Source organism: Echeneis naucrates, chromosome 5 (genome assembly GCF_900963305.1).
Source record: "Echeneis naucrates chromosome 5, fEcheNa1.1, whole genome shotgun sequence".
NCBI lineage: Eukaryota > Metazoa > Chordata > Actinopteri > Carangiformes > Echeneidae > Echeneis > Echeneis naucrates.
In genome coordinates, this window is record NC_042515.1 from 10,721,353 (window position 1) to 10,745,459 (window position 24,107).

General features: G+C 40.4%; 1 protein-coding gene across 2 annotated transcripts in view; it reads left to right on the plus strand.

Annotated features, from left to right (window-relative positions):
• Positions 1-24,107, plus strand: part of cacna2d2a (calcium channel, voltage-dependent, alpha 2/delta subunit 2a) — a 133,272-nt gene that overhangs the window by 14,698 nt on the left and 94,467 nt on the right. For both annotated transcript variants that reach the window (XM_029501182.1, XM_029501181.1), the window contains exon 3: positions 20,786-20,902. In XM_029501182.1, coding sequence (XP_029357042.1) covers positions 20,786-20,902 — 117 coding nt within the window. The remainder of the gene's footprint in view (positions 1-20,785; positions 20,903-24,107) is intronic.

Below are 24,107 nucleotides of genomic sequence, written 5' to 3' on the forward strand. Positions count from 1 at the left end.
GTTGAGTTTAGTCTGTGTTTTGGTCCTATCCAATATGCGATATGAGCTGTGATACTTCCCGTTTTGCTTGGTTTCATGCAGCTACGCAAGCATTCTTGAGTTTCATTTATTTTTTAATTTTTTTTAAACTTGTCGTGCACGACAAGTGTATGTATGTGCTGTAGTGTGTTTGTGTGAACTCTGGACCACCAGCTCATTTCACACACAGACAGACATCAAAGGCAGTTTGAATTAACCCTGCGTGTCGGGGCCGCTCTGCATTCCATCCGCAATTTCACATCTCTGCCGCTCCAGTAGCACCAAACTTACATTCCTATTCATATTGAAATGAACAGATGGAGTTTTGCTAAGCGCCAAATCACCATCCGTCACTGAAAAAAAAGATAAAACTTCAAAAGGGCAGAGATACATTGGGACCTGTTTGCAGGTGTTGATGTTGTGTCTCCTTGCAGGTGAAGTGGAGGTATTTTGTGTCACTGTGGAAGTGTGGGTAAAGCGCAAGTATCATGTTTTCCTTCCTGGATCAGGCCAGTTGTGTTTCCATTACAGCCCTCATGCAGAAACCGGCTCCCTTTCTCCTTGATTAGGCACTGCTGAAATTATGTCATGGTCATGCACACACAGGCGCACACATCAAAGCTTATCAGTCTCACCTTCTTTAACTCAACTTTCACCCAAGTCCTTTGCTTGCACATCTAAATGCAAAATGTTTTTTTTTTTTTTTGGACTCGACGGCATGACCTCTCCCTATGCCTCCTAAACACAAATGTTCATACTTTCACTCCATCATGGCAGCAAATTTCATTTAATATTGTAGCTATTGATCTGGCCAACTTCAATTTCCTACAGTGGCGTGATTCCTTCGCACGGTGAAAGCGATGATGAAGATGAACAAGAGTGAGGCGAGGATGGAAATGGTGCTGAAGAGTGTGATGGTGGTAATTTCTGCGGGTGATTGTGATTGTGATGAGTTGTATGCTGATTAGAGCGCTGTCTGAAAATGGCCGGGGTCGTCATGGCGGAGGTGAAGCCATTTGCTGCACTTTGTATTTTGAATATATCTCACCCATTGGTAGGCTGCCGTCGCGGCTAGTCAGTAAACACATTCAAATTTCATTAATCTGCCCTCTCCCCTCTCCTCCCCCTGACGGCCTCTTATTGTCTCCTGAAGAGGTTGTTCAGTAATCCGCTGAGACCTTACCTCATCCTACTGTGTTACCTGCTCCCACACATATATGCACTGTACTGTAGTAGGAAGTCTTTTCTCATGCCTATTTGGCAAATACTTACGGAGGGCTAAATTTACCAGTCCATAGAACCGCTGTTAATACAAATACACCCACATACTGTACAGGTGCACCTCCGTACTCGTACTTGCCATGTGTATGCTTGAGCACACAGGCAGCCCTCAGTGGTAACACACAAACATTTGTTGAAATAAGTGATGAACAAGTGGAAAAATTACAAATCGAAAAAACATCTCACCTGATTTCTAATGGCTGCCTATATGGAGGTCTTTTTGTGTTTGTCATGTCTGAATAATGTGTGGGTATATTTTTCTTACATGCTCACCCACGTACTGTGTCACGATCGCCATTCAAGTCATAGCTACGCAAAATTAGACACAATAGACAAAATGAAATGAGATAATCCTATTAGGCCTGTAGGGGGCGCTACAAGCACAGACTGAATGAAGGGATTTGAGCTTTACAGCTCATTCAGGGCCTTATAAACAACAGCTGCCAACACAATCTCAACACAGGATCCACTTACTCTTTCTAAAAGTTTAACTTTTGCTATCTTATTTTTTATTTTTTTGGAAGTGTGACAGTGAGCCCACATGCACAGTATTCATTAATGTGAAGCAGTCAAATGAAATTCGGCTATTATTAATTTTATTAACTGTTAATATTTTCTATTTCCTACTATGTCATGATTGTGAAAACATGTTCAAATGCGAAAGGAAACTCCATCTGCTGATGAAAACTACTTCAGTGAAAACAGAAGAAAACGAAACAAAAAACTGTAGAGCCTGTATGGAATAAATATTCACCTTTCATATTCACGTAGGTGCCACCATTTGTTGCCATGTACCTGCAGCTCTTTAATAAAAGTTTACTTTATATCTTTTTTCCAAATTATAACACTTTTACTAGATCCTGACTGTAATTGACACAACTGTATTTATGCAATCTGCCAGTTTGGGATGAAAATGCAGGTGTCAATAGCAAATAATAAAAAAAAATAAAATAAAGAGTGGCATGGCCTTGCACTTAAACACAGATATATCAGACTATGCTTTTATCCATTTTATTACAAAAAGTTGTCCCTTTCTGCAGCTACATTGTAATATAAACTTATCACTTTTATATTTGAGCCCTTGTTACCTAGACAGAACTCTCTGTAAATTTTGGCCCTCATGTTAAGTTTTTTGTATTTGAAATGGCATTCATGTGTTACAGGGACTCGTGCTCTGCTTTCTTTCTTTCTTTCTTTCTTTCTTTCTTTCTTTCTTTCTTTTTTTAAGAATCATACAGAAAGCAATTATAAGCTGGCAAAGTTAGTTTCAAGCTGATTTCTTGTGTAATTTGTTTCTGCGTGTCAGTAAAATGGTAATGGGTCATTGCTTATGGGGTGGCATTTCAGTGAAGGCCTGTCCTGTAGTTCTTGTATTGCACTGAACTGAACATTTGTTTCTGCCTGTAATGAAGGCTGGTTGTAAATTTCCCTCAAATGAATTATTCAGCTATACTCAGCTGAACTGATCTAGGTACTTTTGTATGTTTGTGTGTGTGTGTGTGTGTGTGTGCGCGCGCGTGTGTGTTAGTGTGTTTGTAGCTGCTCCAGATAAAGATGACGTTGCCAGTCTACAGAGCGGGAAAAGGGATAAAGCTGTTTGTATTGGATAGGATTTGGCATCAAATGAAGAGGATAAATAGTCCATCCAGGACTGATCGAGCTTCATAATGTAATACGAACGCAAGGATACAACAGCATCGCAAGCAGTGTATGTGTGTGTGCATGTGTGGAGCTTAGGTGTATGTTTGTGTACGTGAGGAAAAGATTCAGTCCTATCATAAAGAAGAGGACATACAGTATGTACACTGGCAGTGAAATCCCTTTTTAGCTCGGCAGTGTGCTGGATTTGTGAAGCGATTTTTGCATTGAGTGTGACTGAGGGCTGTGTGTGTATTTGTGAATATTGGGGGTTGGGAACCGTCACATCTGCCAATGATGTAAACTCCGCATGGCCTCCAGGGTGTGTAAAGTTAAATTCACTGTTAAATGCGTGGAGTGATGAAGCCTTCTGCTGGGACTCCTCCCTGCACCTCAGCTCCACTAACAAGACCAGTCGACCTGAGCCAATGACACACAGACAAACTCCACGCTGACTCACTCCAAGGTACATCCAGCAACCCATCAGTGGCCATAACCGCATTCACAAAGGTATTTTCAAATGATCTGGTAGTCAGTTGTTTCTCTATGTCTCTTCTGCCATTAAGATAAAGTGGACTGTGTCTTCCAGCAGGAGCCTCTCCATCCAGCAGACTGCTGCATATCGTTAGTCTCAGTCCACAGAACACAGACCAACCTTGGTGTGTTGACCAATATCCGGCTTTCCACAGCCACATCAAAGCTGTCATCGATACGACTTTTTACCAACTCAAAAACATCAACAGAATAAAATGTTTTGTCTCCCAGAAAGCCCAGGAGAAGCTCATCCATGCGTTCATCTCCAGTAGACTCGATAACTGTTAAGATCTTCTGATCGTTCTCCCCAAAAGGAGCATTAAATGGCTGCAGCACATCCAAAACGCTGCTGCTAGAGCTTTCACCTGAACAAAGGGATCAGAGCACGTTGCACCAATTTTAAAATCTCCACGCTGGCTGCCAGTCAGCCACAGAACAGATTTTAAAACCCTGCTGCTAGTTTACAAATCACAGAACAGGTTGGGGCCAGAATACATCATTGATATGCAAAGTCCTGTTACCAATCTCAAGTAACAGGACTGTTACTTCCATGGACTCAAGTCAGGTAGGGTTAGGGTGAGACCACACCAGAGTCCAAACTAAACATGGAGAAGCAACATTTAGCTTCTACGCTGCAAACAAATGGAACAAACTGCCAGTGGAGGTTAAATCAGCACCAAATGTCCATCCTTTTTAATTCAGGTTAAAAGCAATTATTTTCTCATTCTCTTACGCGTGGCACCTTCACTGTACTTCTCTTAACATATGCAAACATACTCTTTTAATCATTTGAATTTAATTGTTTTATGATTTTATGCATGTCACTGTTCTTACTTTTCACAGTATGTTCTCTGTGTGTATGTAAAGCACATTGTATTGCCTTTGTGCATGAAATGCGCCATATATATAAAAACTCGTCCTGCCTTGTCTTCAGATTATTAGCTTTTAGTTCAGCCCTCGTGTGTGACTCATCTAAACACCCTCTCTGTTGATTCTTTGAGTTTGTCAGCAGGCAACCATTTCAAATTCATGCAGTTACATGCAAAGAGGTCATCAATTAGGAAACGCTTCTTTTCAGGTGGAGATAAAATTTGTATTGCTCCTGTTCAGTTTCTGTTACTGTGAATTTAGTCCTCAAAAAACCTTCAGTTCTGCATTAGGCTGAGAGAAGATCCAACGGTGTTGTCACATTGATGGGAATAGAAAGTGAGACAAGCTGTGTTAAAGTCAGTATCAGAGAGAACTACCCTTCTTAACGGCCTTTTTTTTTTTTCCCCCCCAGTATAATTTATTCCGGTGCGGACACATGGAAAAATAAAATAATATAGTTTTGACTAAGTAAGACCATTACAAATAATCAGATGCTGATACAGCTGTAGGCTTTTTTTTTTTTTTGACTTTTATTTGTACTCTGTGGAAAGTAGGAGCTTCATTTGAGCGCTGTTGGACTAGAAGAGAAAAACCTCCTAAAATAATGCATGTGCTGCTCATCACTCTCTCTGCTTTCATTCTCTCTCTGTCTTTTTTTTTGGTCACCCTCTGTCACCCACTGATGTCTCTCTGGATAAATGTTTTCCTAAGTAACATAAATGGACAAGAATGAAAAGAATATAGCTTTGCCTTGGCTTTATTTTCAGGTTTCACACATCAACATGAAATGATGCTCCACAGTTTATGTGAGGTACCGGCGGCCTTTGTAAGCATTTCCGAATGTCGGGAGCAATAACAAAACATTTACATTCAGGGGATGTCGCTGTACCTCGAGGTCCAAACTTTGAACATCTCTATGCTTCCAAAAACTTCACATCAGACTCATCTGACAGAATCCCAACTTCCACAACATGTTGATGTAACTCTGTTTCCCACGGCCCGTCCTGAATGTATCCATCTGCAGCCAAAGATGGCATGTGTTGTTGGATATGCACACTCAGGTTAGAGAGGTTTTACTCTCTCTTTGTGAATTAGATTTTTCTGAAAGGGGCAGTTTGCCATAATAGCAAATAAATGAATTAGTCAATTAAACCACTAAGAGGAAAAATGATAATTCCTGGACATTATTGTCAAATTACCATTCCTGAACATGTCAAAGTGGTTGCCCTTTTATTATTAGTGCATATATGTCTTTATTTAAATTCTAAGACCTTTTTTAGTGGTCTAATGCTGTAATTCACTGAATTATGTATCTTCTTAAAGCCATTGCACACACAATAATATCAAATAATATTAACTATTACAACCAAAATATTATATATACTTTGCTATACTTGTCATGCCATGTTCTATTTTTTAGAAAGTAAACATGAGAGTTGGGTGAATGGAGATTTTTGCATAAAGGCATTTACTGCAGTAGGGTTAGAGCAGTGGTGAATAATCTCATTTACCAAAACTACAATATGTTAAAATAGCATTTAACTAAACAGTTATGTACAAAGAGGCAAATGCCAAAAGACATAAAGATACTTTTCTCTTACTTGTTTGTGACTTCACTGCCACGAAAGATGCAGATGGGACCTTTTAAAGTGCAAATTAGCCTGGAAGCAGAGACCAATTAGAAGATGTAAAGGGGGCCATATTACCTCAGTGTTAATTTAGTTTTTATGAATACTGGTACTGTCATTGTATGAGGGGAAAATATGAAACTCGGGTATAAGAATAGTTGTCTGAATCCTGTCTGCCTTTTTTCTTCCAGCCATGAAGAAGTCACAGTGACAGACTTGCTAAAGTTGAAATTGAAACTTACAGCTTGAAGAATGAGCATTTTATGAAACATTTTCCTTTGTACTGTAGCTTTGCAAAAATCTGTGCACTAAAGCGTAAACTTTCAGGCTCCAAAGAGGGTACTTCTTTTCAGCCATCAGTCAGGCTGGTTCATAGTTCCTCTGCTGCAAATATCTTTGACACGCACAAACACTCCAGCATATATATGAGACATAAATGATGAAACAGGCACACCTTTCATCAATCTCTACAGCTCTGTGCTGTACAAGGTGGATTGGATCAAACCTCTCATGTCTAATAGACTAGAACTGAGGTAAATGGTAGCCTCTCTGACAACCCCCGCATCACCTCTTGCTATTTTATGATTTTTAAAATAAATATTTTCCTCATAAATGTTCTGCCACAGAAATACATTTTTGGGTGGCCCACATTTTTCAGTGAATTTTTTGGGATCAGAGCTGATTTTAAAAGCTATGGTGATGAGTTTTCTGAGTTACTGTAGTACAGTTCTTTTATTTAATTCACCTTCTCTTCCATTAGAAACTAGGTGAGCCTTTACCAACCCGTGAATTATTTCGGTATTGGAACTTTTATGAATTGAATATTATTTCCTTTGGCTTTCAGGTTAAAAATATATTTGCTGTGGCCTGCAATGTGGCGTATGACTGATATGCAAGCAGTGACTCGTACAATTTCGGGGCTGAGTGTCACATCAGACACACTTGATGCATTGCTGCTGGTGTTGCTCATATGGAAACCTGAATGTTGGATTTCTTTACATTAAAAATTAATTCCAGGTGTTTTTTTTTTTTTTTTTTTTTGGATAAAATGTTATGATAAAAAAAAAGGAGGGGGGGTTGAATGTCAAAACTGCAGCAGGTCTTTTCTATCTGTATTTTCGCTGCTTGATGCACGGCATGCTCTTATCTGTTAATACCAAAAAGCACCAAAATGACTAGCAAGACATTCCAGAGCTACTGCACACGTGGAGCAAGTCCAGTTTGTCTCTTTTCCTGGAGCAACATGCCTCTTAAACACCTCCCATCAGTAGATAGTGCACTTCATGCAAGTTAAACAGGTGTGTGCCCAAAAGAGTGAGATGGGCTGTTAGTCAGTAATGTTCACCTGTGCTGAAACAGTGATTTTTATCTGCCTGGGCTGGGCATGTCTTAATGTACCTGCACAGTCTGCCCCAAGCGTGCATATGGGAAGTGCTGATAGCAGTGTTTTATGGTGAAAGTAAATGACTCTCCATCACACAGTTAGAGAACCACACACTCATTAGCCAAAATCTCAGCTTTGAGGCTAAATGTGTTTTTGTTAGGTTCTGATGAGTAGAAATCAGTCGTTCAGGCCCTGAATGTGTGTTTGTTTGTGTTGTATGATAACATAGTAAGCGGGGCCCTGCATTGATCTCTGTTTTAATAGTGTGTTTGTAGAGCTTTTTCCTGCCTGTTCAAGGCATTCATTGTTGCACAGTCTCTCTGTCACACACACACACACAGACACACTGTACAAATGCTGATTGACAGCTCTTTCTTGAATGTTGTATTCGTTTATGCCATGCAACTCTGGGGATTGAAGCCTTCTCTCTGCTTCTCTTAACTTGTTGTTCTAAACTGTCTCATCAAAATTAAGTTTCTATTGAAAAGAGTATGGCAAGTAGTGTTGGCTCATAATTGAGTTTCTGTTGAAAAGAGTACAGCACGTAACGTTGGCTCATGAAAAGAGAGGTTTTTGGGGCAACGTCAGAAATGTCAAGCTCACAAAAGGAAACTAAAAGCTTGAGCTTTTACCACTCATGTCTGCTCGCCTAACCAGGGGTTCGAGTGCTATATCTGCTTGGCTCTGATTGGGAAACACTTGAAATTCATCGCATTTTTGGCAGGTTGACTGGATAATGTGCAGATTTTTTTGCACAGTAAAAAGTGCAACTTTTATATTTTCTTGGGCACAAATAAGAAATTATTGACAAACTTAAAATCGAAGATGCCCAAATTGAAGTTGCAGCAACTTTTTACTTTCTAATTGGCCACTATCATGTACAGTGAGTTCTGACTGATTGGCGAGGTGAACTTGAGTAAGACAGCTTTATAAAATCAAAAATGCACAATGTTTACAGCATACTGAGGGTAAAGGCTGGAAGGAGACTATCATTATACATTTAACATTAGGACACCGAGAGCTCAATTACACACTTCATGAAACAGGTAAACACCCAACAGGAGAACTCACACACTGCAATCAGTCACAATCAGTTGAACACATCTCATTGCAAAATAGTGTAGGAAACTGGTGTTTTATTGTATAATTAATTTTTTTTCGGGTAGATCTACTGTATCTCACTCTATCAGCTCTGTCCAATGCCATGTTGATCCATGTGATAGCAACAAGAAGGTTGACGGTAACGCACACGGATGATGCAGGCATGAGGACTGTCAGCAGTGACTCATAACCCCAAATTGGGGTTACGTGGCAATTCATACATCATTATGTTGACATGTAAATGGCCTTAACACTCCAGTCAGAGACTGTCAGCATGTTGAATGACCATGTGTTGGATTTCATTCGAGACATATCTATCTCATGTCTCGTACACATAATCTTCAAATCTATCCTGTATGATTAAAATGTGTGTGACCACGGTACATTCAGCTCTCTGGAAGAAAATCCAAAAATTGCTGTGCCTTTTGTCCATTGTTTAATCCATCCAGCACTGAGACGTCAGCGAACCCTTTAATGTCAGGTTTTTTTGTTTTGTGGCCACCATTTTGTCCTCAGGTGGTGAGGACCCAAAATGTCGTTGGCTCTTAATTGGCTGTCAGTCAACCATGATTTTAAAATTTGTTTTGACTCACAAGGATGCTGAATGTTTTTAGCAATGAACCTGATCCATGTGACACTTGTGTTGATCCCAGTTTTTGTATTTGCAGGTTTAATGGATGTATAATTGCTTGCTTTATGAATAATCAGATCAGCATGCAAAGAGGAGGGAAATTGTGGGCTTTCAGCAGCCGAACAGCGTGGTGGTTTTGATGAGAGGGATCAGACCTAGTTATGTGGAAACCAGTGAATGAGCTCCGCCGAGAGACATCAAAGCGCAATGGCCGTGTGTTTGGAGTCCTCTGATTTGTGATCATACAGCCAGTTGTACCTCTGACCTGGAGTCTGTGGAGTGAGGATGGCACACAACCGGCCTATTGTGTCAAAAATTTAAACATTAAAGTCTCACGCGGAGGTATCATAAGACTTTTATGGCGAAAACACGGGACAAGTTAGCTTCAAATATGTTATCTAGTCAAAAATATGAGCACCTCATTCTGGACCATTTGGATTGAATTTTAGTGTCACTTGATCCAGTTATTCTGTTTGATATTGTAGATATTTGTCCACTTAATAGAGTAACTGTGGTAATTAACAAACGCTTTACTATTGGTGAGTGCTGTTATCAGGATATAATGTGTTGACAACAGATGTGGGTGTAAAGGTATTTTTGTATGTTTTGTGTATAATCAGTGAAGTACTCAGTTTGAATGTTGAAGTGCCTGGAGAATGAATGACCACAGTTGGTTTCTGCAGCCAGAAGGTTTAGACGGGTGAGAGCTAAGGTTTTTGCTTTTATTTGGTTATTTTCCTATGTGCTAACTTTTAGCATTGGTTAGTTAACTTGTTCAACGTTGATATATGTTGTGCAAGTGAAAAGTGTGTTTTGTGTTTTTTTTGTTTTGTTCTTCCATCCGTTCATGGGTGCTGGTGTGGTCCAGGCTCTGTGTTTTTATTAAGGCCGTGGTTGCTGATGCCCAGTGAAATAGTTGAGCCCTGCCTCGCTTTCCCAAGTGCAGAGTGGGTAGGCATTAATCTGGCCCAGCTGGACAGAAGGAAATTAATGATCATTTACACTGACGACATAATCAGGCTTCACGCCGTCCTCCGATACTAAATTGCTTCTTTTGTTCCACAAGATCTCTGTCTTTCTCTCTCCATCGCTCTCTGTCAGTGTCTTTCTATTTCTCCCTCGCTCTCAGCACTCTCTCTTTTCTTTTTTTTTTTTTCCAGATCGTTCTCTGTTATCGGTCATTAAGTGCTGCGTTTCCATGGAAACAGCCAGTTTGGTAGGAATTGGCATGCTGTAAAAGCAGCCCTGTGATGTTCAATATGGAGAGCCATCTTCTTTCAACTGAGAACTTGTCCAGTTTAGTGTGTGTCGCTGCGAATGTGTTCAGGCTGAGAGTTGTGCCGCAGAGCCCGGAGGTGTGTGGGGGGAAGGATGGAGCCAACTCTGACGTCTCTCAGCAGGGGTAGATATGGAGGGCTGTTGAGGGTGCACCCCCACCCGCACATAGGCACGAACATGGCACACTGACGACGTCCCCTCCATCCCTTATCTCTCTGCCCGGGTTTGTGTAGATGTTCCTTTAGTGTCGTCACTTCTAAGAGCAGTGACCCTGTTGGCAGGTTACATGGGGGGCTGTCTGTGTGTAATTAGGTTGTGCTCTGTGTGTAATGACTTAGCATGGACCCGCTCTCTATCAGGCTCAGCAGACAGCCACTGTTAGGATTGGAGAGTGGAGAGGAGGGAGGAAGGGGTTCGGCCATCACCGAGGGCAAGCCTACAGGGTGTCTCAGCAGCCTCATCTCTCAGAGGAGAGGTTGAATTGAGTTCCATGAGTCACTGAATATGCCCCCCCCTATCGCTTATCGTAGGCAAGGGGGTTAAATATTCAGTCTGGGAGGTTTGAAATGTAATCTTCACTGTGAGTTTAAATTGTCTTTGGATGCCTCCCTCTCTGCTCTGTTCTGCCTGTGGTAAAACAGCGATAAGTGGGCCAGAACAAAATGGCTGTCATACTGACTGTCAGTCAGGTATATGCAGGACGTGCATCGAACTCAAGTCGAACTCAAGTACCAAGTAGCAATAGTATAAAAAGAATCGTTTGAAATAGTTTTGGGAAGTATTTCAATGTAACGCTGAGCAACATGCAAAAAAATCCCATTGGGAGTATTTGGACTGATATTAAAACAACTTCATTTTCAACTATTTCAAAGACAACATCTGCTATTCAGCTTTTTGAACATGTTTATTGCCTCCCCCCCTCTCAGTTTTTCAACTAAAATGGAAGATTTTAGTGTAGGTATATTTCAATATTGAAGTTGTCTTCTTTTTAAATACATTTTGTAATAATTTATAGTCTCTGAAACTCCACTCCACATGCAGCTGCAAAAAATTTTGAAATATACTTTTGTCTAACCTTAAACCTTTTTTTTTTACTTTTATGTTTTTAAGAAAACATTCTCAGTATTAAACAAAATTAATTTCTTGGGGTTTTACTTTTCACATTAACGCTGTATTCCACTGCTGTGCCCCCTAGATATACCGTTTTGATTTGAATTATATAATATCCCCTCACTGACCTCTGCTGCTCTAATGCTACAGTGAAGTCTCTTCTCCTTATAATGGATCCACACTTGACTGATGCTGCTTGCACTTAGGACATTACCCATTCCCTAATAAATGATGCTTTATAGGAGACAATTTAGCAGGCAAGATTAAAGATGAATTTTTATTTCCCGAGTCAACATGAACATTAAGGTTGCTTTGGCCACAGCCGTATATATGGTGTAACACAGTGGAAACAGACCAAACCTATTTTGGGTTAAAGTCCATTTTCTAAAGCTGCTGGCTGACGATCTGTGGGGCAACACTTTATTCAGTGTGGGACAGGTTTAGCGTTTGAATTAGATGTTGGATACAGAAGAAGACAGACAGATGCCGTGAGAGAGCAACAATGCCGTTACTTTCTGGCACGGGTGACCACGGACCAACATTACCATGAACGTTGTACTGCCAGCCAAAGATAATGCAATTGGACATTAATTACTTAGAGATGTAATGAACCAAAAAATATCATCTTCCCTTTTAATATTGGTGAGTGTACACTACAGATGTTTTTGGTGGGGTAGGTTAGTTATTTCAGAATACACTCAAGCTGAGCTCTTAGTTTGACTGATGGGCAGGTGCCAGGCTTCATCAGTGGCGTGAAAGTGGTGCAGCAATTATTCAAATGCAGAGGATGTGAAGGAGACGCCTCAGAGAGAGATACCTCCTGGGGCTGTCTCCCTCAGCAGGACGACCTCCATGGCCTACTCAAATACACATGCATACAGACACTCGCATGCAAAAGGACACAAGCATGCAAAACAGAAATTTCCTCACATGCGAAATATAATGTGTACACTTTCACACATTAGAAGTCTTTTAGAAACAGAAACAAGGGGCGCACATGCGCTGAGAAATAATGTACACGCCCACACACAAACATACTCGCATGCACACATAACAACACACACACACAGATGCACACACTCGTGTTATTTTGCTGCTGCTGTGCGTTAATGTGATGAGATTGAAAATGAAATTTGAATGGTTGTATGATTGTTGTACGGAAACCCCTCTATGAGATGTGGCTATAACAATATGCAGGCAGTTTTAGACCTACATGAAGTATTGAATGGCGAGTGAGGATGTGAACGGGGTGGGGGGGGTTAAATGAAGTCAGGAAAGTAAGAGAAATAGTGAAGGGAAGAATTATAGGGAGGATATTTTTTTGTGGCTGTCTATTTGAGAAAACCTAGTGGATGGGAAAAACAATTCCCTACCATCAGCAAGTTAATAAAAGGGCTGCAGTTTATCTCTGTCTCAAAGACAAATACCCTGACCGAGGATGGAAGGGAAGAGTGGGAGGGTGGCTGCCCCACATTTCTTTTTGTCCTTCCCTGCTCCACCAAGTCACTTGCTATGAATCCCTCTGTCTGATAGTTGACAACTGTTTGACTGGCTTGCGCTGAGCAGGTCCTGCTGAATCCTACAATCACACAGCACTTCTACAAGAGCCTATGGTTCTGCTGACAGGGCGAAATAATTATAAATACAAGACCATGCAGTTAAAAGATTGCTGTGGGCTCCATCTGTCCAGTTTGTTTGCTATTTGCTATCCCCTTTCATACTCTAATACTGCCATGTGTTCTCTGTTTGGAGAATATGTGGTTTTTGTTTTGTTTTTTTTTAAATTTCCTCATTTGGGAGCAGAAGGGGATCAATTATAACGTAAAACATGTTGTTAAAGGTCACTTTGCTAAGAATCTTGGTTGTGTGATGATTAGTTAAGGTGCTGCTACAATGATCAATCAGCTATGGCACTGAATAATGAATATCAAAACTATGACAATCATTAAATTACAAGCACTTGTAGTCGCCTAGGATCTTGCAAAATGTGACAAAAGGGGAGCTCTGGATAAAGATGATAACTGGATCAGTCAGGATGTTGATGAGATGCAATGAAGCAGTGAAGACAAAATGCTTAAAAACACTGATGACATTTGAATGTACAGTACCTGCAGGTGAATATGCTATTTCAGTGTAGAGATTAGACAAGGCTGAATGTGTGAAAAGTCTCTTTGGGGTGTTTGTTCGTGTGTGTGTGTTTGTGTGTGTGTGTGTGTCTGAGATTGTGTGAATTATGTTATTCTTTGTTTAGACTGGTTTGTTTCACCGGTTGACAATCCCTGTGATAATGTTACAGAAGCCAATCCACCCTACCTCCTCTGCTCGTTCTGTTTCTGTCTCTCTAATCTCGAATTCTCCCTCAGGATGTATGCAAAAAAATTGAGCCCGGCCTTTGTTTCCTTTGATGAGTGCCCGAATGGAGCCCGTGCTGAGTTACTTTCTGTTGGCACTGGCCCACTGCGTTGCCTATAATACTTGAGTTGGAAATTATGTCTCATGCACTGTTACAGTACTGATTAATGAAGTTTATGATTTTAGGAATTGTAATAAGCTTTTATCAACAGCTGATATGTGCAAAATGCGTTTGTTCAGATTTAGAAATCTCAGTTTATAAGCTGTGATTTAACAACTTTAACAGGTTCCTACTAAGTGGTCTGTCTGTCGTGGTTACATGAATTCATAAAGTATCAACAGACTCTTCGCTAAGCTACGCTCCCATAAATGCTGCTGCCTTTTCTATTTTGGCTTACACTTGCTGTATGGAGTTTGCACTGACAATGGTGGCACAGCGATCTCCCAAAATTTGTAGTATTTTTCTGAAAGAATGAGTCTGTTCTCAGAAAGTATTGGCCTGATACAGGCTTCTCATTTCAAGCTGGCGACCATTGACTTTTACTGGCTGAAAAAACGACAGATGCTGGTAAACTCTGGGACAGTTAGTTGCTTGTAATTGCCATGTCTGATGGACTTTGCCAGCTGACAACTCAAAGGTGTCTTGTCTATGCATGTGATCTGCTTAAACCTTTTTTTTTGTATTTGCATTGTTACCATTTGATGGAGTTTCAGATGAGGACACAGACAATCACAACACTGTCTCAGGGGATGCTGGCTGGATCAGTTGCAGGCTAAACTTCTCCAAATCCTTTATAAAGAAAGATGGCTGCTGATGTTATTGTAAATGCTAATATCTCACATGTTCAGTGTTCATCATCTCTTATAAGTTACCAATGCTTGATTCCTTATACTTGTTCCTGTGTTTTCAGTATAGATCATCACTTTTTCAGGCTTTTGAGTGGTCACTTTGCTGCTGCATTCAACACAGAAAATGTCCAGTACCTAAAAGACAATCGTCTTGTTTTCATTGTTCATACACTTGTTTATGACTATATTTTGCTGAGCTGGTATGATGCAGGTGGCATAGCTGTATAAATGTTGTCCGGTGCAGAAGTTCTCATCTGTCTCTTTTTTATTCTCCAACTCATTGGGACAGAAAACCTGCCAGACGCACCAGCTTCAAGCAGCCATCAGTGTGTTTGCTTGGTCTTCTCTCTGGTGGCCTCCGTTCCTATTGAACTATGAGAGGCTTCTGGTGTGTTGTGTCTTATCGAAGCCCTCTGAGCGTCTGCCTTTCCCTATGTGTTTCCTCTTATTGAACTGTTCCTGGGGCCCGTGGAAGCAGGGTCTGCTCAGTAGAACCCACTAATATTCCTTAATGATGTGGCATCTGTCTCTGTCAACCTCCATGCTGCTGCAGCCAGACGCGGCCTATTGTGGCTGACTTCACAGAGAGATAAGCAGTCTTCTCTCTTAGACACAGACGAAGGGATAATAACAGCACTACCAACGAACATCCGTCCCACTGGCAAACGTAGTAGATAAATCAAGAAATAAGTCTTCATACGAAGCGACACACACAGAAGGAATCTTTTATTCATTTTGGCCCGTTTGACTTTGCAGTGTTCATAACAACATTTTTTAAAAATCCCAGATTGCACGAGTTGTGTTTGTTATTTCCAATGATCTAACTGGAGCTGAGGAGCAGAAGCCCCAACTTGCAAAACAGTGGACTCCTTTGATGAATGTTGCGAGCCAGTTGAATCTGCATAACACTTTTTAACAGTAATTTTCTGGAGTGTCGCCACCCTCTGTCTTCCCATCTGTGTGTTTACAGTGACACTCGGAGCTTGGCACATTGGAACCAGTCATCATGGCTAATGATGAGAAAGTGATTGTACGTCACATGTTTGTGCTATACAGAGGCCATGAATGTGAGTTTGCCCATGTATATGTTTGCATGTATCGCTGAGTGTGTGTCTGGGTGGGTGTGTGTGTGTGTGTGTGTGTGTGTGTGATTCTCTGTGTGTAGTTGAGTGTCCTGGCTGCCAGAGAAAGCATATTGGTGGCGATTGGCATAGTTGCTTCTGTCATATCCTGTGTGAGCGTTAGCAGCAGAAGGTTCGATTGGCCGTCAGTGGCACTCTGCAGAGCCACCTCTCCTCTTTTCCTGTGAGAATGACAGCGTTGCACAGAAAGCTGTCCAGGCGTCACAGCCTCGAGCCAACAGCAGAACTGATTAACACTGCTAATTTGCTCCACAGCCTTTCCAATCCATGAATTTTCATTCCTCTTTACAAAAATGATGGACACCCCAAACAGTCGCATCCATTTTATCCTCTTTTTGTTTGTCCTTTGAAAATTGTACATCATTTTTTATAAACCGTTGCTTAGAGCTGACATTTATGAAATGTAAATGGGAATCAAACACACCCATAGTCTTTAAGAACATCGATCAGTGGAACTCAGTAAATTGGTGGCTGTGTGCTGGCATGTGAGATGTGTGTTGTGAAGACTTTTTGCTGTACAGAAGGGTACAAGGTATTTGACTACAATTCAGGGTGGGGTGTGTAGCTATTTTACAGTTTTGTTTTTTACCTGAGTTCTACTTCATCATTCAAATCATTCAGTAGCTTACGTCTTCCACAACTGACTATATCTATAATTCTTATTGAAGTTTGTGTGCATTGTAAGTCTTTTAAGTATATTAACTCAAGCTAATCGATTCATTGAAATTAAATTAATCATTCTCCTTATCTCTATTGATACTTAGATGTAGCTGGATAATAGATTTGTTATACTTACCTACTGGTTTTGTTGTTGTTTGTTTTTTTTACCTTGTTATTTTTCCAATGCTTGCTAGAGGCTTCCGTCAGCTCAAACACTGCATGTGATGATTGGTAAAGTTGCCTGTCTGAGTGCTCGGTTTTTCTCCTGCCGCTGCCACCTTACCTGTGAGCTCTCAAGCCTCAAAACACTCAAATATAATTTCTGGCAGGTCGATGTGCTTGTGGCCCTTCCTCTAGGTGAAGGGGATTTAAAGCTCCTCCTCCTCTCGTGGCCAGCATTACCATGTGCTGTCTGTCTGCGCCCGTTGCTCCTCCAGCCTAATTCTCAGTGGCCAGCTGCTTCTCTCTGCACTGGAGCTCTGGTTGGTTGACAGCACAGCTCAGTCTTGTTTCAGAATTGACCGGGACCTCGTCTGCCCATTATTGGGACCTATAGAAGCCAACCTGTCAGAGAGTTGAGTACGCTACAATAGAATCTATCTTTACCTGTCTATTTTATTTTTTATTAGTCTGTGTGGAGTGATAAAAAGAATAAAACAGGCTTTCCTCAGACACACATCCATAGTAGTTCACATCCAAAAATGGCAGAGAAACTGACACCAGTGGTGTTTATATGACAGCACATAATACATAATAGATATAGGTCACTGGAGAAGGGAACAAACTGTGTAGGTAGATACAGTACACTGGAGTCATGCCCGTTTAAACAAAGGGAGCACGATCCAGTTCAGATGTATGTCACTGATCTTTCATCTTATGAAAGTGGCATTGAACAGTTTGGACAAATTGCCATTATAACAATCAAAGCCTGAATTTTTTTGTACAGTGTATTATGTGTATGTCATGAGATTTATTTATTTATTTATTTATTTTTTTTTAATTTTTTTTACGCTCTTGTGCTGCTGTGGATCAAATGTCAACGTTAAAGCATACATTAAAGCTAAAAACTAAAATACTTTAACATGTAAATTTTAGCACCAAATGATTTGGAAAAATGTCCAGCCTTGTGTGTCCTTTTTTCTCTTCCCTGGCAAAGTAGAGTGCATAATGTACAACAGCATTCATACAAGTCAGTATGATTTAGGCTGGAACCAGTAGTTTGTTTTTTTTTTTTTCCCCTGGATCCATTGTTGTTACTGAAGGGATGTTTCTGCTTTTCTCTGACCTGTGTGCTGGTATGACTTTGCCAACCAAGTGTCTGTAGCTGTAGTTAATTTTCATACATGTTTGGCAACAATAGCAGTGTTTGACTCAATTTCTCTATGTTTTCCTGGCTGTATGCTTTGAGGAGGTAATTAAGCAAGTACATTCTCCAATGAGGTGGTTTGATGATTTTCACAGCAGAAACAGTGCAATTATACAAGACATCCGAATCATTATGAATCCCTAAATACTGTGCACAAGATCAATAAAAGGAGTAGTGTTAGAAAAAGAAAATTCCCAGGAAGAGTACTGACTGAAATATTTTCCATAGGTGCACAAAAGCCAAAAAAGCACCTTGCTGGGTAGTAGAAGAGGTAAGAAATATTTTTGGAATGCCATCATGAAGCAATATAAGCCTTATTGATTTCTTGCTTTGGTGTTTTTCTATTTTTAAGCTCAGAGGGGAGAGAGCTGTCTGTGAAGCCATGAATCTTGGAGCGGCAGACCCCGAGAGCACTACCACAGATTAAGGGAATGAATATTGATTTAAAGACAAATTTGATGTGGTTTTTAAATCGACTTGAATAATGTTTTGCAGTCAGAGGTTTATAGTCTGTCAATGGAGCGGAGAAAACTTTGCTCTTGTTTTGTGGTTTAACAAGATTCCATTAATTCATTTTTCCACCTCTGTTTATGCCATGCACATTTTGTCAGGAGTTGTCCTGCCCCTGCTGATGAAAAAAGGAAATACTGTACTTCTGAAATTATTTGCCACAGTTTGTGGGCTTGTGTGAACTGCAGACTAACGACTTTTCAGGATGAGGAGGCAAAGTTCAAACTGACAGAAACCAAATAGAAAAAAAAATTTATATGTAAAGGTTTTGTTATGATAGAATTTGCAGATTTCACCTTCAAATTTCACTTTGAGAAGTAGTTCAAAGTGTTGTTTGAAACTAAGCAGGATCCCAGCTCCCTCAGAGTGTGGCCAAAATAAGACTCCAGGCAATCTTGCCAGAGTGCTTGGTTGGCAAGGTCTGAGCTTCTGGGGCCAGGTTTGCCTACTCACTGGGCCAGTGGAAGGAAACTGCCTCTGGCTTCTTGCCCAGCTTTCAGCTCGACAAAGACAGATCATATAGACGCCAGTGTTTTCCTTTCCTAATTGCTGCGCATCAACATATCAATCCCTCAGACCTGATATTTTATAGCACAGAAAAAGATACTCTGAAAATGTCAAAAGAAATGTGACAATGAAACCGTTTGGCCAGGGGACGTCAGAGTAAGCCAGTCACTTCTAATTTAATTGATATGGAAGTTGTAGTGGATGGGGATCAGTCGTTCAATTTCACACACCCGAGACACTTCCTGAGACTCGAGGCCACAATAGCTTAGTTTAATTGCTTCATAGCCTGAATGACATGATATACACAAACAACAGCCTGCTTACTTCAAACAGGGCCGACTGATTTGTCCAGAAAGGGGAGAGGCCCTTCAACAATCTGGTCAAGCTGCAGTGTGGTTTTAAGATTTGTTTTTAATAATGATAGTCTACACACTGCTGCAAATAAGCTTCCATGTATGCTTTTCCTTCTTGGTCTAACTGACCGGGCATGTTTAAAATCTAATGTGAAGGTCAACTGTGTTGTCCTATAAGGAAACTCAATACATTCATAAACAACACCAGTGTATATCCAGGTTTAATGGTTGTTTTCTTTAATGACAGATAAGAATTGACTTTTATTGAGCAACTGAAAAGCTTTAGGTGTGATATTGTGATATTTAGTTGTTATTGCTTATTTTCTGTGCAGACTGATGATGATGAATTCAGTCTAAGGTTTCACTGAGAATACAGCACGAACCCAGATTACATCAGATTTAATCACTGGCTACACCTGAAACAAGTATGACATTTTGTTCTGGCTGCTCTGGCGTCAGATTTACTTTTGAACTGCTGGCTTAAATTGAATGTTAACATTCATCTGCATATTCTTAACTTCACATTTGACTAAAAACCATTTCTGCAGGTTGGTACAACATGTGGAAATATTTGATGGATGGATTGAATGAATCGGTTTCTCGTAAATAAAAGTAAAGCCAATTAAACTAGAAACGTTGCATAAATAAATGAAGCATTTTTCAGCCTGGCATTTCAGACTAAAGAAGATCCTAATTGATTTGAAATATTCAACAACAAACTTCTTCCGCTTTTCCTTTGCTGCACAAAATGGTTTTGTGGTGTGAAACTGGGTCTTGAGGTGTCTCGGGGCAGCAGGATAAGTAGTAAGCCTACGGGCAGTGCTCTGTTGTACTCTCTACAGATCCTGTAGAGAAACCTGGCTGCTGAGTCAGCCAGAGTTCTTCCAGGGATAGCAGACTAATCTCTCCGTATCGTCTACCTCCAACCTTTTCCTCCAAGTATCTGTCGCTTTACTTTTGGAAGCCCGCCCTCCTTTCCAACATCCCAGTCTTTTGTGGTCTGCCAAATCCATTTTGCTTACTTGTTTTGCAATGTCTGAGTCTGTTAAACGGGTTTTACTGGTGGCATTCTGTGTAATAACCCAGTAAAAGTACTTCATAACTTGCAAATATGAATGCAAAATTTTGTAATTCATCTATGGCCTTTAACCAAAGTGTTATGGTTCTTAAAAGGTTGTATAAATTGTACAAAGGCTTCAGTAACCCATTGAATTAGTCAGAAATGTGTCATCGCCTGGCTGTAAATAAGGCTGCTTCTCTTAGTTCCAACGGAGTTAACACTGTGGAGATACAAGGTTTTCACCCTGGAGTGAAGATCTGCTTGAGTTTGTGTTTATTTAATTCGATCTGCAGACTGCCAGACTGCAGCTGGCTAGCTAAGTGCTTTGCCATTAAGTCTCTGTTCTGTGTTTAATTCTGCCACTGTGCTGAAGCTTATGGGCGTAATGGCAGGCTGCATACTGCCTTCTCCACAATTAATGTTTACCATTATGTGTTAGTCATGTGAGCCTACTTATTAAACTAATGGCTTTGGTCACCTGACCTTTGATTCCCTTCTGCTCTCTATCTGCAGATTTATAACGAGAAAAAGAGCCAGTTCGAAATCAAGAAAAACAACCCCAAGGACTTGGTGGAAAGAGTGGCGAGGGACATCTCCAAGCTGCTCAACAGTAAGAGGAAAGCCCTGGAGGTAAGAGGATAATGCTCCACATATCACAACACCTGAGTTTAAACACGCACTGTGCACAGATGGACTCACACTGTGGAATTGGCTTTTCTTGGAAACCTGATACAAATTCACACATAGGATGTATGTGGGGGCTCTTTTTCCTATAAAAATGGACATAATATTATACAAAGACATGTATGTTTAATGGTAGGTATTAAGATACAAACAAAACAATGGGAAATTTGAACACAAATTAAAAAAAAAAAAATAAATAAACACCTTTACTCTTAAAAGACCAGAGTGTAGGGTTTAGTGGCATCTAGTGGGGAGGCTTCATATTGCCAACAACTGAATACTCCTCACATGTCTCCTTCCCAGAGTGTAGAACAACCTGTGGTGGCCTTCAGGTAGCGTAAGGACTCTTTCTGAAGCCAGTGTTTGGTTAAATCTTTCAGGGCTGCTGCAGAAACAAAGGGCTGGCTGCATATTACGATTGGAACATTATATATTAGTTTGCAATCATTCAGCTCTTCCCGACTTTGTATTTATTCTCTGTTTGGTATTGAACTCCTTTTTCATGTGAACAAATGATTGGAAGGTGGAAAGATACTGACCTTATTCTTTTCTTTTCTTTTTTTTTTTTTTACTGTTGAAATACAATTTAAAGCTGATTATATTTTGCCTGTGAGAAACCAGAGAAATAATCATCTTTAACATTTTCTTTGTTATTTTTAGTAAGGGCGTATATTCTGAGAGATAGTTATTTAATCTGTGAGAAGACGGTTTATCATTTCAAGTGTTCTACTTTTTGGGATTGGAATTTTGATTATTATTACGGTTATGTTCAAACAGCCCTGTGATTAGTTAAAATTTTGTTTTGCTCTCACAGTCACGGGACCTCTAACCCCTGAGAGATGAGGAGGGGAGTGGGAGCTGGGAGGAGGTTTAAAGATGAGTGGAGTGACAAGAAGAGAAATGAGAAAAGTGTACATAATCAATACAGTAAAGAAGTGCTGGTGCTAATTCTGAAAAATTGGATCTTAAAATAAAAATGTTTCTGTCCCCCGTTTAGGAATCTGTCTATCCATAAATAATTTTTGTTCAAGGCATTTTCACACTTAGAATCGTGACATGTTGAGCGCTTAAAATTCTGAAATTGCCTGATTAGAATTTCTATTTATTTCTCTTTGAAGCTTAAATTGACCTTCCTTTTCCACACAACGGCAGTTAGGTAGTCCTTTTAATCTGTTTGGTGATTCTCATCATCTCCACCCACACGTGCGCACACACTCATGTGCAAACAAATGCAGATTCTCTTTAATCGCTGCGATCTTCCTCATCATATGGTGCAGAAACTAAACACACTCTTTTACACACATCTGCGGTCAATACGCTGAAATCACAAAAGCTATGGTATGTACATTCCCCACCATTTTGCTTGCTCCAGCGCACAGTGAGCTTTCGGTTTATATGCAAGTAAAGGTTTCATCAGTGCGTGCGTAAGTGTAAGATGTAATTTGAATTTCATCCATGTGCCACCTCATTTAAGGAGGGGGCAGTTTAAGGGACTGTCTGCTTTCTTTCCCTCTGTTTCTGCACAGATATGCTCACTCAAGGCAAAAGCAGGGACATTTTTTCCACAGTTGAAGTCTCACAAAGGGACAGAAGTGTATATCTTTCAAGAGCATGAGGTCTTGTGGGATGAGGCACATTCATGCCAAGTAACGGAAGTCTCTCAAAGGCACGGTTAATTCTACAGCTTGGATTCTGAAAGGGAAGAAGGTGTTACTGTACCTCTCCCGTGGTCTGCGCAGGATTAGATGTGGAAGAGCACTGACCCTCCAACCCCGTTTTCAGACGAATGGTAGGCAGTACTTACATCCCCAACTTCACCACTTCCACCTCTCTCAACACACACACACACACACACGCTCACACCACAACCCTCCCCCTAACCTCCACAAGCCACACTGTCACCTCACATCCTGTCTGGGATATTCACTCAGGAGGGAGGAAATGAGGTGAAAAAAAGAGAGGGCCTGGAATGAGAATGTCTCCCTGGGGCGTGGAAAAATCAAGAAAATGATGTTCAGAAATTCATAGATTTAAAAATGAGCAGCAAGCAGGAGGGAAGGAGAGAGGGAGCCGAGGGGTGGAGGGTGGTTGGAGGGAAGGTAGAAAAAGGAGTTGGGGGGGGATCAAAAGAAGAGAAAGGGGACAGCAGATGAAAGTCAAATTAGAAAAATTCCAAGTGAAAAAGCCACATAAAGAAAGGGCTAGTCATTACGCCATTATAACAGAAAAGAATGCAGAAAGTTGGTATTATGTTTTATATCAGTAGGGATTTTATCTTTAACTAAAAACTCAAGTTTGTAAGCAAATAAATTCATGTGGCCTTATTATTCACACAGGGAGGAAAAGGCCGTGTCTTAATGCAGTCAGTAGATAAGAAGGTCTCAAACTCCACTCAGTGCAGCATTGATAGCGTTTTATATTCCAGCCTGTTTCTACCCCCTGTAATGGTTATTTAGTCCCCACATATTCCACACATTAAAAAAAAAAAGAAATGTATGTGTGTGTATGTGTACGCAGGCATGGGTACGTATGCAGAAGCAAATTATTCTTCTGCAACCTATTTAAAGACTGCTTGGGGTGATTCGTTGTAATTCGTGTTTATATTACTAATGAGAAAATATGCATTGACTCTAAATACTCAGTTACTGATATATTCTGGGGAAGGAAGCAAATATTAAGTGCTCCGGATTTAGTTGTGTGAGCCTTAATTCCTAAATTAGCAATACATTTTAATAATTTAAATACTGTGTTTGTGTAGTTGGGGAAAGGGAAGAAATTTTATTTATTTATTTATTTATTTTTTAATCCTGTCGGTGAGCATGTATTTTTAATTTTTTTTTAACTTGTCCTTGGCTGACGCCGCTCATTATCGAGCATATAATCTAGCAGTTTAGCAGCCACTGCTGAAATGGATAGCTAAATATTTATACGATTATTCAAAGTGCACTCAGTGTTTCCTCTCACCCTAAAAATTGAAGCAACATAAGCTGACTTACTTTTTGTCAAAAGCGTCCTCTGTGTTTACCATCTTCCTTCCCTAGTCTTAATCCTCTCCACTCCATGTCCCTGTCTGCTCTTCCTTTCTTGCCTCTGGCCTCAGCCATCTTCTCAAACAATGATCTGATTCTGTTGTCGCTGCCAAAATTTAAAT